This window comes from Dama dama, chromosome 24, assembly GCF_033118175.1.
Source record: "Dama dama isolate Ldn47 chromosome 24, ASM3311817v1, whole genome shotgun sequence".
NCBI classification, from domain to species: Eukaryota; Metazoa; Chordata; class Mammalia; order Artiodactyla; family Cervidae; genus Dama; species Dama dama.
In genome coordinates this window covers 60139181-60151980 of record NC_083704.1, presented here as the reverse complement: position 1 = coordinate 60151980, position 12800 = coordinate 60139181, and the positions used below count along the sequence as shown (strand labels likewise).

Here is a 12800-nt window from a genome sequence, read left to right as displayed (position 1 = left end):
CCCATCTAGAGCAGCCATGGACATTAATGGGTTTCTTGGTCACAGAAGAGTCTCATAAGTCTATCCCTTCCAAGCCTGGAACAGAGTAGAAATAGAAATCCGTGGAGAGAGGCTGCTGCAGGCAGCTCACTCAGAGTGTGGAGAAGGTGGAAAGGAGAGAGAACAACCTGAAAAGGCAGCTGACAGAAGTGCAACAAGCAGGCTGCCCAGGACCACTGACTGCAGAAGCATGTACGCTTCTACCTTCACTGGGCTGAGAGTATCCTTCTAAGCTAGAACACTACTGTTGTCAGCTATTTCCAATCACGTCAGGTTCAGTGTACTACTCTGTTAAAAGAAGGGAGAGAAATGCGGCAAAAATGCTTAAAATGTGAAAAGCTGTGGTGCCTTAAAGAATACACTACAATCTGTGGTGGAAATCTCATTTATGTAAAACAGTCCAAAGACCAACAAAATTAGATAAATATATTTATCGTATAAAGACATATGGAATAGAGGAGAATTCCCTTATTGCTCTATACATGGAAATACTGGTGCAACGAAATAATTGAGTAAAACAGTTGTTGACTTTTCCACAGTTTTTCTTGGGAAAAAAAAAAGATTCCATTTAAAAAAAAAAGACCACTCTCAAGCTGAAGTGATGTGACAGATATGTCTTCCTCCTGCCCCTTTGGTTTTTGAAAATTCACAAGTTCCCTTTATTCTCTCTTCATTCCAGAAAACTAGGCATTCACTTACTACCAAGAATCCAAAATGCAGGGAAAGAAGTACACTTCAGCTTACGTCACAAGTGGTCTGGATGTGATTCTTTTAATGAGGTACTAATGAGGAGCTAAAAGTTCTGTCCTGTCTGTGAATTATTTTAAATGGACACAGAGGTGGCCTTGGGAGACTTGTTTTTCAACTCCCTGATTTTCTCACACTGGTCTATACCAGACTTGAAGGCATAACAAACTCTATATGAATTTTAAGCTCTGGAAGAATTTAAAAACTGGAATGTTTTGCTATCCTTTCAAAATAAAGAGGTCAAAGCAGGCAGTTGTTTTTCTGATCAACTGACCATGGAATGCCCAGGTCTCCATGTTCAGGGCAATGTATTTTAATAGCAGCAGTAGCAGCTGCTACCTAACATCAATCAAGCACTACGGAGCCAGGCACCGAGCTACGTGCTGTGCATAAGTTATTTCATTTAAATGGCACAGTCACCCTATAAAGGACTATTATTATTTCTATGTTAGAGACGAGGAAATCAAGACTTAGAGAGGTTAAGAATCTTGTCCAGTTTTCAAGGTTAGCAAGTGGCAGAACTAGAATTTGAACCTGGGAATTAGGCTTAAGGTGGTACAAAGTATCAGGTGTTTTTAGAAGCTGAATGTGTGTTAGACTGCTCACTGCTTTAGATACTGTTTTCTGAGTACACTCTGTGTGTGTGCTCAGTTATGTCAGACTCTTTGCAACTTCATCAACTGTATGTAGCCTGCCAGGTTCCTCTGTTCATGGAATTTTCCAGGCAGGAATACTGGGGTAGGTTGCCATTTCCCTCTTCATCTAAGTATATTAAAGAATATATAAAACGATGACATAAGAACAGCCATTCACTTGCTTTTAGAACTTCATTTCTCTCTCCCACACTTCTCTTTTCTTCTCCCTTCAAGTCTTAAGTCAGAACTGAAGGACAGAAGAGTAAAGATAAGAGGTAGGACCGAGTGACATTTTTACCACCTGGAAAGAGCTTGCTGCTGTAACTCCTCTCAGAACTAACTGAAGCAGGTGAACAATTAATCTCAGGCCCTGAAATTACCTCGTAAAAGCAAACTTGAAAAACAAAAATCACTTTTATTATTTTTTTTTTCCCCAAGAGGTAAAGGGACCTTAAGAAACTGTTCAGTCCTTGACACTACAGTAAAAGTACTGTGACTCCAGATGCTAGGTGGGACAGGACCAGATGCAGGCCTCTCGGGGCCCAACTTGTGGCTGTCAGCAGGACGCGTGGCTCCTGTAATGCTGGCCCTTACATCTGTCTCAGAGAGGTGGCCTGTCTCTGGTTGACAGCACCAGCTGGATATTATTTCTACCGCATCGCATGCATGCGATGGAAACGCAGAGGCAAAGACACACATGTGGAAGCTGGTTAAGAGTGGTCTAACATGAATGCAGTGTGTGATATGAAACACAAAGAAGAGACCAGCTCCTACCCTGAGCACAGATTATGGCTCAAAGCACTCAGCCCTTGGAGAATTTTCTAACTACTGTACAACCGTTTCACGTTTAAGTCCACTCTCATTCGAAGAGCTGCCAATTCATGGAAGTAACAGGCAGGCGTATCTAGATTTCTTTCCAGTCTCAATCTTTCTATATCAATTGCCCAGATAAGTGTGTTTAAAGTCAAATATCTACAAGGTTCAGTACATTTTGGCTGGGCTCTATCTTTGATTTCTACAGAGTTCAGAGGGTTATAGATCTTTTCAGTTTCATGCAGTAGAGCTATGGGCTGCAACGGTTTGTGATGCTGGGATTGTAAGTAAGTAAGTGGAATGCCTTAGAAAGCCTGGGCTCCGTTTGGAAGTTGAAGACGGGAGGGCTACAGTGATGGGTTTGCGATCTTGGGAGTCATTTAACTCTTCTGGCCTCTCTTTTGCTCTCTATGAGAAGAACTCATGCCAACATCACACAACGTATCTAAAGTGCTGTGGACACTCCAGAGAAAGACTCTCTACACAGACCTTTTAAAGCTGCATCTCCGCAGACACAGAGAACAGACTTGTGGACACTGGAGGAGAGGAAGAGGGTGGGATGAATCGAGAGAGGAGCATGTTAACATCGATACTATCATATATTTAGGTCTTGAATTCCGTATCACTTACCTATATCGCTCCTCCTGTAAGGCCTGCATTATTAGCGAATAGTCCCTCTGATAATGTTCCTTGAGGGTCTCAAAGGATTCCTCGAGTCGGGCCTGGGTTTCCCGGATCTCCTGGACCTCATGGAGCAGTGCATCAAGTCCTGAGCTCTGCATGTCCAGGGTGTTGGTTCTGGAGCTGGACGCTCCTACGGCGAGGCCGGCGGTGCTGTTGGCGCCCACTGAGCCCGAGGTGGCGCTGGAACAGTCTTCCTCACTCCCATACTTAGGGCTGGACTGAAAGGTGGAAATGGCCCCCAACGCCTTCCCCGCCTCGTCCACCTGCCCTTCCTCTAAAGAGTCCTTCAGGTTGGGGATGTTGTCGGCACTGCCAAACTTATTCCGAATTAGAGACGCGATCTCCCTGGGCTTGGAGACCACGGCCCCAGCGGCCGAGTGGGTTGCCTGGGAGAAGCTGGACAGCCCGCCCTTGACGCTGTCCACCACGCCTTCGCTGAAGCCGGTCACCTTGGCGCCCACGTCCTTCAGCCCCTGGTGCATGTCCCTGAAGACGTCCTTTGGCTGCCGGGGGATCCCATTCTGCTCCACCTCCCGGAGCTTCCGGTGGTAGTGCTCGAGCTTCTTCTGCAGCTGCTGGATGGTCTGGGCTGACTTCTGGTTCTTCTTCTCAAAGACCTGCTTGATGCGGGCGGCCTGCTGCTTGTCTGCGCTGTTGGCCAGCTTCAGGTACTCGGCCACGTTGTCGTCCCGGGCCGTCTGTGCGATCTTGATTTGCTCGGTGAGCTTCAGGATCTTCTGTTGCAGGTGGGCAATGGCAGCCTTTGTGCGCTGAGGGTCTGGGGTCCCATCCACGGAGTCTGTGTGGAGGCTGCCATCGGTGCTGGAGGCCACCGCACTGGAGGTCTGGGCGAGGCTGCTTACTTCCAACCGCTCGATCTGGTGTGAAAGCAAGAGGGGAAGGTTAGAAGGAGCCTAGGGGGACTCGCTCTCCACCATCGATGGGCCCCAATGTACTGAAAAAATTCACCTACTCAGCACAGAGTGTTGTTCTAATTGTTTAAGTCACTCAGTCCTATCCGACTCTTTGCGACCCCGTGGACTGGAGCCCACCAGGCTCCTCTGTCCATGGGATTCTTCAGGCAAGGATGCTGGAGCGGGCTGCCATTTCCTCCTCCAGGGATCTTACCCACCCAGGGACTGAACCTACACCTCCTGCATTGGCAGGTGGAGTCTTTACCGCTGAGCCACCGGGGACGCCCACTCAGCACAGAGTGCTGACCCAACTCCTCCTGTCCTGCACCAGCCTCCTTTCCTGCTTGGATACTGTCCACAAACAAGTACACTTTGCTTCAAGCAAAATAGATACAGGAGAAAAGATTTGCAGAAGCTGGGATCTGTGCAAAAGGTATTCATCTTCTGCTAGAGGATTTCTTACAGTATTCCTTTACATAATAAAGCTCTCCTAATGAGTTTAAAGCATGAATTAATTCACACTCAGCACACATACTTGTGTTCAGAAGTGTATCTGTGTACAACATAGTACACCTGCATTTCAATTTAATCATAAGAAAACTGCCTCCGTATTTACACATCACTGTATTCCAATTCTTGCTTTCAGATTACAGTCATCTGAAAACGCTGGTGAGAAAGGTTAACTTAAGTGGCTACATATAAAAATCCAATTGTTATCACAGTGTCTTTTTAATCAAACCATATCAAGGGGTACAGAATCATTCTGTCTGTTCCAACAGGGACATTAAATTGGAAGTTGGAGGCATGTGAAGGGGAGAACGGGAAGGTCCTGCTGAAAGTGGCAAGCATGAACATGGTATGGGCTTGAAAGTTAAAAGCCCAAATCACAAGTAGCTGTGATTAACTTGGGCAAGGTAACATGAACCATCTGGGACAGAGACAGAAGAGGTAAGTAATTAAACAAGTCAGGGACTAAGTTCAGGCCTTGTGAAGCTCAAATTTTTTGCGCTCTGTCCACTCAAAAATTTTTATTAGGCAAGGGACTCCAAAACACATACAATGACTATCTTCTGGTGTGCATGCATGCAACCATTCAAGGGAGCCAAAGAAGACGACAAATTGTTCAGATTTGAAAACTTCAACAATCATACTTCAAAGATACCAGGCCAAAGCTAAGAGAAGGTTGTGTTTCTCCAACTCAGGAGAAAAAAGCCCTTCAAGAAGGTGAGCCTGGATGTGGCTTGTGGTGATAAATTAGGGCAGGGCCCATGCAAAAGGAGGATGAGATGGCTGGATGGCATCACTGACTCAATGGACACGAGTTTGAGCAAGCACCAAGAGATAGTGAGGGACAGGAAAGCCTGCGTGCTGCGGTCCGTGGAATCACAAAGAGTCGACACAACTGAGCAACTGAACAATGACAACCATGCAAAAAGGCTTTAGACACTGCTCTATTGAGCAGTAAGAAATAATGAAATAACCATTGTGGGGCAATAAAAATTCCCACTAGGAGGGACAATGTACAAGTTCACCACCCTGGAGAAAGAGGGGAACATTCTTTCCCTTCTTTCCCATCCCTAATCTTGTTTACCAGTAAGCAAGGTGGTAGCAAGAACTATATATAGGTTATTCTCATATTCTAAAAGGCCGAATCGATAATTTTGTAATGACAATAATACACCAAGTCTGAAATATTCATGAAATGCTGACTATTAACTTGTCAGCCTAGAGACTCATCCTCCCTTTCCCATCTTGGCTGTACCTCCTCAGTTTGCTGTCTGAGCAGGGACCATGCCAATCTCTAAGACACATGCAGTTCGTGACTGGGTTCAATATATTACTACTGATGTGAATAGCAAACAGTATTATTTTCCTTCCAGATGAACAGATGTGAACTACTGTATGCTGAAATAAAAGCAAAAGATAATCTGTAACTGAAACGAGTAACAAAAATGACATTATGCTCCACTAATGAAACGAATATGCACAAGAGTCAGGGACGAGCACGATAACTGTGTCGGGTCCCTTCTCCATCTACCCTGATCATCTCGAGGTGCCTGAGAATCAGCATGGAAGGGCCAGGGGGAAGGCAGCAGAGGGGAAGACGAGCCAGGGTTCCAGCTAATCGAGCTGCCCAGAGTTACAGCAGAAGCTCCTGGAAACCCACCTTGCTCAGGGCCTCAGGGTCACTCTCTCAAGCTGCACAGAGCTCCCGCGGCGTGATTTTCTCTCTGAATGGGATTGCAGACCCCATAACTACCATGCATATAATTACATGACCCTGAATGTTTGTATGCTTGACAGCTCCCCATCCACCACAGTGCAAGGAAGGCAAATACGAAACACCTCTAGATTGAGGACCACAAGCTTATGCATGGTCTAGTTTTCTGAGGCTCTTTCTTATCAATCTGAATATCAACTTCTACTCATCCTGTTTGTGAAGTGTCGAGGTGGAAATCAAGTGTCACTGTTACTCTGGGAGGACACACATGGATCATACTGCTCAAAAGATAGCGTTGGGACTAGAATTGAGGTGTTTTAAATGTATTTATTATTTATTTATTGAAATATATCTAATTTACAACAATGTGTTCATTTCTGCTGTAGAGCACAGTGACTCAGTTATACACACATATATACCTTGTCTTCCATTATGGTTTATCACAGAATACTGAATATTGTTCCCTGTGTGATAGAATAGGACCTAGGACCTTGCTCTCAGAATCAAGGTTTGATTCCATCACTAAAATTGCAAAAACCTACATAAAGGTTCAATATAATTATTTACAAATGATCACAGTTTAGATGTGATCTTACTTCCCTGCACAGCAACTGAAGAGATAACCCAGACTCTCTCTACTCTGACTTCTCTATCTGGACTGTCTGGAGCCCCACTGCGTCCTTCGCGTGCCTGATTCCCCCTTAGCATCAGCAATATGCCTGCGAGAATACCTCTGACAGAATCCACTGTCCGCAGCCTCAATAAAGACGACTAACCCTCAGTTTCAGCACAAGGGTAGTTTACACTTGAAACCATGAATTCCCGGGTTACCCAGTAACTCCTCCCAATTTTGGCAGGCACTATTATTAAAAAGGAAGAAGAGCAAGAGAAATCGGGAGAAGAAGGGAGGGGACAGAAAGAAAAAGGAAGAAAGAGAAAGATATATATTGAACTGCAGACTTACAGGACAGGGGTGAGAATGCTCTCCTGGTATCGACAGTGCTGTGAACCAAGTCCTTGGTGGCCTGAATACTTAGCACTGGAAGGGCTGACTTAGCCATGAGTTGTAAATGTACCAGCTGCAAAGTTCGCTTTCCCAAAAGTCTTTGCTAGTGTATGAGGCTCTCCACATCTAACAACGGAAAATTTCATTCCTACTTCACTCCAGAAAAACAACTAAACTGCCAATATGAAAAGAACGTTTTAAACCTTTTCAGAAGGCAGTAGTGGAAAATAGGAGAGGGTTTTCTTAACAGGAAGAGGCACAGATCAGAAAAACAAGACTATTAAGTCTGGCTACAGTTCCTATAGCAGGGAAGCACGGGTTCGGGCATAAACTGCTCAGATTCAAAACTGGCTTTGCTACTTACTAGCCACGCAACACTAGGCAAATTGTTCAACCTCTGTGTTTGTTTCGTCAACTGTACAACAGGGATAGTACTAATGCACACAAAATCACACTCACAAACAGCTTGAAAAAGCATTGATATACAAGTAACACTCATGACAATAATCCTGGTCACCTGTGAACTTGGTGCTACGAGTCCAGTTTGTCTCAAACAGCCCTTTTCTGGGGAGAACCACTTAAGACTCCACTGTCTTTTCTACCACCAGCACTTTTCAGGTCTATCTTCATGAAGAACACAGTTTTAAAATCATCTCGTGGGTGATACTGCGTATGTGACAATTCACTGAAATGTGAACTCTGGTGGGGTCTGCTCACTAGCTTTGGGGCTACTGATCCCACCATATGCCCCAGCAGAATTGTGACCAAAAAAACAGAACAAACCAAACTGTACTATGGGTCACTTGGGAATAATGGAAGTTTTCCACCTGATTCTGTGTATGCTACGGGCACACCTGGAATGCAGCTCTTCTGCCAGGGCCCACGGTTTCACACCTCCAGCCTTCTGCCTTCAGGGGCACGATCTCTTCCTTTCCCGGCTGAAGGGGGCCCAGGCCAGGCATAACCTCCTTCCAGGAATCTGTCCTGACAGCTTCCTGCTCCCAGCTGGATTCATGCGTGCAGTCACTCAGTCGTGTCCGACTCTTTGCAACCCCGTGGACTGTAGCCCGCCAGGCTCCTCTGTTCATGGGGATTCTCCAGGCAAGAGTACTGGAGTGGGCTGCCATTTCTTCCCCTAGGGGGTCTCCCGACCCAGGGATGGAACTCGGGTCTCCTGCGTTGCAGGCAGACTCTCTGCTGTTGGAGGCAGCGGGGGAGCCCCCGGAGTCACGGCCCTTCCCGTCTACCCCACGCGTCTCCACACCTGCACCACCCTGCCAGTCACGCTACGCTGACACCACTGTCTGAGCGTGCTGCTTCTACTGATGGCTCCTGCGGGGGAGGGGTCATCACTCATCTTTGTGCCCCGAGAAGGTGCTGCCATGCCTTGGACAAAGAAAATATCCAGTAAGGGTTCGATATAAATGCTCGCCAGCGTGTCCTTCAAAGGATCCTTTTAGACCTCATACGCCATGCAGTGACTGAGCCTATGCGACTATGAACGGAACAAAGGTCAGAATTTTTGTAAGAAAAACAGCTTCCAACAGATGATACACATTCCTCCAAGGCTGCTGAGGAAAAGCTACTGCCTGAGTCGAATATGTATTGAGATGATTAACATCCTCTCTGGCCCACCCTGCTCCAGCCCCACTGCAAAGAATCCATTATGGAATCCAGGACTGCTGCGCAGAATGCTCCGTCACAGGAGAACTGCCTTCCTGGCCTGTGTGAAATACAGCACCGGGGATCAGCTCTGCCAGGTGAACTTCAGGCCTGATGTGTGGATGTGATGGATTCGTGAGAGCCCAGGGAGGGGGAGGGGGCGGAGGGAGGAAGAGAAAGAAAGAAAAGAATAGAAAGAGATCACAGGCAACCTACAACCACAGCACTGGTGGTGTAAGTGTAAAACTATATGCTGCTTTTTTTATGGTTAGGAGCTGTTTTTGTAAGCACAGATTCATTGTTCAACTTAACCAAGGGGTTTCAAGTGTCAGGTCACGGCCACTGGAAATGTCCAAGCAGAGACTTCATGCCTGCATGTTAGAACCGTCACATGAGGATACACTGACAGCTGGAACAGATGATCCCTGTTTCCTTCTAATTTTAAGGTTTTAACTTTTGTGAAAAAGAAATAGTGACTTGGGGTATGGGTTTTTAAAAAATCTTTCTCATAAATCCTCAGAAAGAAGAATGACTAGTCTGAAGCACACAGATCTGCTAATACTAAAGTGAGTTTCTAGTTTTCAAGCAGGTGCTAACAAGCAAAAGAAGCAAGTGACAAAGAAAAATGCTTTCACTGCTGAGGATTTAAGAATGCATATATCAATAAAACCCATGTGTGGATAAGCGAATCTGTAAAACTGCCACCAATGAGTTCCCTTTTACGAGTTAATTTCCCACAAATACTCTTAGGACACAGTCTAATTAAGACAAAAGATTTCTAAGCCTCAGGTTAATCCTATTTATTTCAAGCAATTCTGATAAAACAAAAGTATAAAAAGCAATGAAAGAATCTGGAAAGCTGCATGTGGTTTGTGATAATTTGGTTCTCTCTGAACTGGCTGTTGTTAGGCTTACATGTGGAGTAAAAAGCTCTAAGGAGGGGTTGTATAAACTGTACACCCCCAACTCCACTTTATGGCTTGATTATTCTTCTTTCTCTTAAAATGGTCTTAAATATAATGCATTTGCTAACAGTTTCCAAATGTATACCGTAACCCATACCTTCCTTAACTCTACACTCATATGCCCAACTCCCCACTCACTATCTCTACTTGGATGTCTAACAATCACTTCAAATTTACTACATACAAAACCGACTTCCTGACATCTCCCTAACTTGTGCTCCCTGCAATCTTCTCCGTCTCGGTAACGGCTACTTTACTGATCCATGTGATCACAAAGCATAAAGAGTTTACGTTGTCCGTGATCACAAAGGAAAGAAGTGGCCAAGCCACTGCGTGAACTCGGGCAGCCTGGCTGCAGAGCCAGCGCTGTTACCGTCATGCACACTATGCTGCCGCAGAAAATGTTTCAGGCTCTACCCGCAGAACCTGCCTGCTTCTCACTGTGTCTCAGCTGCTGCCACTCTGGTCCACGACACTGTCAGTTCTTCCCTGCATGACTGCAATCAGCTCCTACACTATTACAGCTATATTTTTACAGTCAAAAATATTTCAGCAGTCCTTAAAAACCTAAGTCAGATCACAGCAACAGTCTTTTACATGTATAACTTTCCGGTGTCTCCACACATTGGTCAGAGTAAAAGCTAAAGTCCTTACAATGGATGATGTATAAATCAACGTTCTCAAATAGAACATAATGGATATAATCTAGCTGATACTTCAGAGTTATAATGGGACAGCAGGACCTTAAAAAAAGAACTAAATTAAACACATCAATTAAAAACACTGTAAACAAAAAATTAAAAAATTTAAAATTCTACTATGAAAAAAATAGCATAAATATGTGACTAGTATGGATTTCAGTGCATGCTCAATCACTTAGCTGCATCTGACTCTTTGCAACCCCATGGACTGTGGCCCACCAGGCTCCTCTGTTCATGTGATTTCCCAGGCAAGAATATTGGAGTGGGTTGCTACCTTCCCCAGGGGATCTTCCTGACACGGGGATCAAGCCCACATCTCCTGTGTCTCCTGCATTGGCAGGCAGGTTCTTTACCACTGAGACACCTGCGAAGCCCCATCCATCAGGTCACACAAGCCAAAACCAAACCATGCCAAAGCCCAGGAATCATCCTCGACATCACCTGCCTTCTACCTGTATCCAATCCAATACCCAGTCCTATCCATTCTTTTCCAAATTTCCATCAAAGTATAATACTCGCCACGCATCTCTACTTATTTCTACTGTCAAACTCTTAGGACAAAATCTTGTCCTCTCTCTCCTGAATCACTCACATCTATCTGCATTCATGTAGGCCCTCAATTAAACTGAAGATTTCAATATCAAAAAACAGAAGTCCTAAACTACCCAACTCTTACATTATTTTAGTAGCTTTCCATACTCTTCAAGTACTAAGAACATGAACCTGAACTTGGTCAACAAAGCCCTATGTGACGAGGCCCTGGGTCTCTCTAGCTTCACCTTATAGTGTGCGCCTCCCACTCGAGACACTCTGGCCTTTCTCAGGCACTGCTGCTCATCCTGTCTTCTCTCACAGTGGATGAACAGGTATTGCTCGCCGTCTGCCTCTACAAAGATGAGGTTACTGGCCACTGTGATCGCTGGTCTTCACATCCTGAAAGCGTTTCAGACCAGAGATCAAGAATGAGGGACTCTGTGCTCTGGGAAAACCTGGCAGAACTGGCCTTCAGATAGTTAAAGATACTTTTCAGGAAAAGATTTTATGATCCCAATTTCCCGCATCTTTCCAGATCTACAAAAGCACTAAAATCATTAGTGAAGGCACCTGCTTCTCGTGACCAGCACTAACCTTCTCTAGAGTAGCAGCAATCATCTGTAAAAATGTATGCTTGAATCCCCTTTGACCAAAATCACATATATACTAACACCACCTTTCCCTTTGGAGTAATTCCTCACAGCTATCTGAGAGACTGTCTCCCAGGCTATAGTCTTCATTTTGTTCCCAAATAAAACTCAAGTCACAACTCTGACATGCAATTTTTTAGTCAATGTCACCATAGGGTCTTTACACATCAGTATTGCCTATTGTCCTTTCTTCAACTCTCAGTCAGGCGTTCTGCTAGGTGCCTGGGCATATACTGACAAACAAAATAAAGTCTCTTCCTTCATGACGCTTAGGGCTAAGTTGGGAAAAGTGGCAGAGAAAAAACCAGTGATCAAATAACATATATTGCGAAAAGTGCTACAAAGAAAAAGGACAGAGTGCTGTGAGAAAAGGAATAATGTAAGGCAGAGAAACCTACTTTAGATTGGAAGGTCACAGAGTAATGCTTTGAACAGGGGCATTGAAACTGAGTTCTCAAAGACAGAAAAGGAAGTTGTTACTTAACTGGGCCACAAAGGAAGAGAAGTATTAATGTAAGTCTCATGTGCCAACAAAATATAGAATTTGAATGATCATAATCAAGATGAAACAACACAGTTAAGCTGACAATTCAAAAAGAGGAAAAAGATTTGTCTATTCATTGCTTCTCACAACTCACTTGGTCAAAGACTGAGACTGTGTTATCAAAAACGTTTAAGGAAGAAGCACAGGGATGGAATGAGAGAAGTAAAGACCAGAAAATAAGAAGGGGCCACCTGCCCAGTAACCAAATGGAGTGTATGGATAGCTGTATTTACAAGGCTTATATAAGCAGTGAGTCAGCAAAAAGCCAGGTGTCAATGGATCTTTTCTCTGCCCACTCTAAGCAGCTAGAAAACTTGGCTCTCTCTATTGAATAGAAGAGGGGCTCAAGGACAAGGTCTGAGGTAGGCTAATAAAGCAGTCACGGCACCATCCAGCAGTACTTGCCTAAGAAAGGGTGGGGAAGGGTAAACCTTCGTGCTCAGCAAAACACAAGAAACAGGATCCAACTTAAAGCAGATTAGAGCAAGGTGATTCTGGTAAGATTTCACTGACCTAGTGTAACTATTTCTTTAACTTGCAATAAAAATGCTTATTCAGTCCAGTTCAGTTGCTCAGTTGTGTCCGACTCTTTGTGACCCCATGGACTGCAGCTCGCTGGGCTTCCCTGTCCCTCACCAACTCCTGGAGGTTGCTCAAACTCATGCTTATTAAAGAGCCCCAAATC

General features: G+C 44.8%; 1 protein-coding gene across 18 annotated transcripts in view; it reads right to left on the bottom strand.

Moving 5' to 3' along the window:
• Positions 1–12800, bottom strand: part of TMCC1 (transmembrane and coiled-coil domain family 1) — a 160548-nt gene that overhangs the window by 19919 nt on the left and 127829 nt on the right. For all 18 annotated transcript variants that reach the window (XM_061128876.1, XM_061128877.1, XM_061128880.1 and 15 more), the window contains one exon: positions 2865–3796. In XM_061128876.1, coding sequence (XP_060984859.1) covers positions 2865–3796 — 932 coding nt within the window. The remainder of the gene's footprint in view (positions 1–2864; positions 3797–12800) is intronic.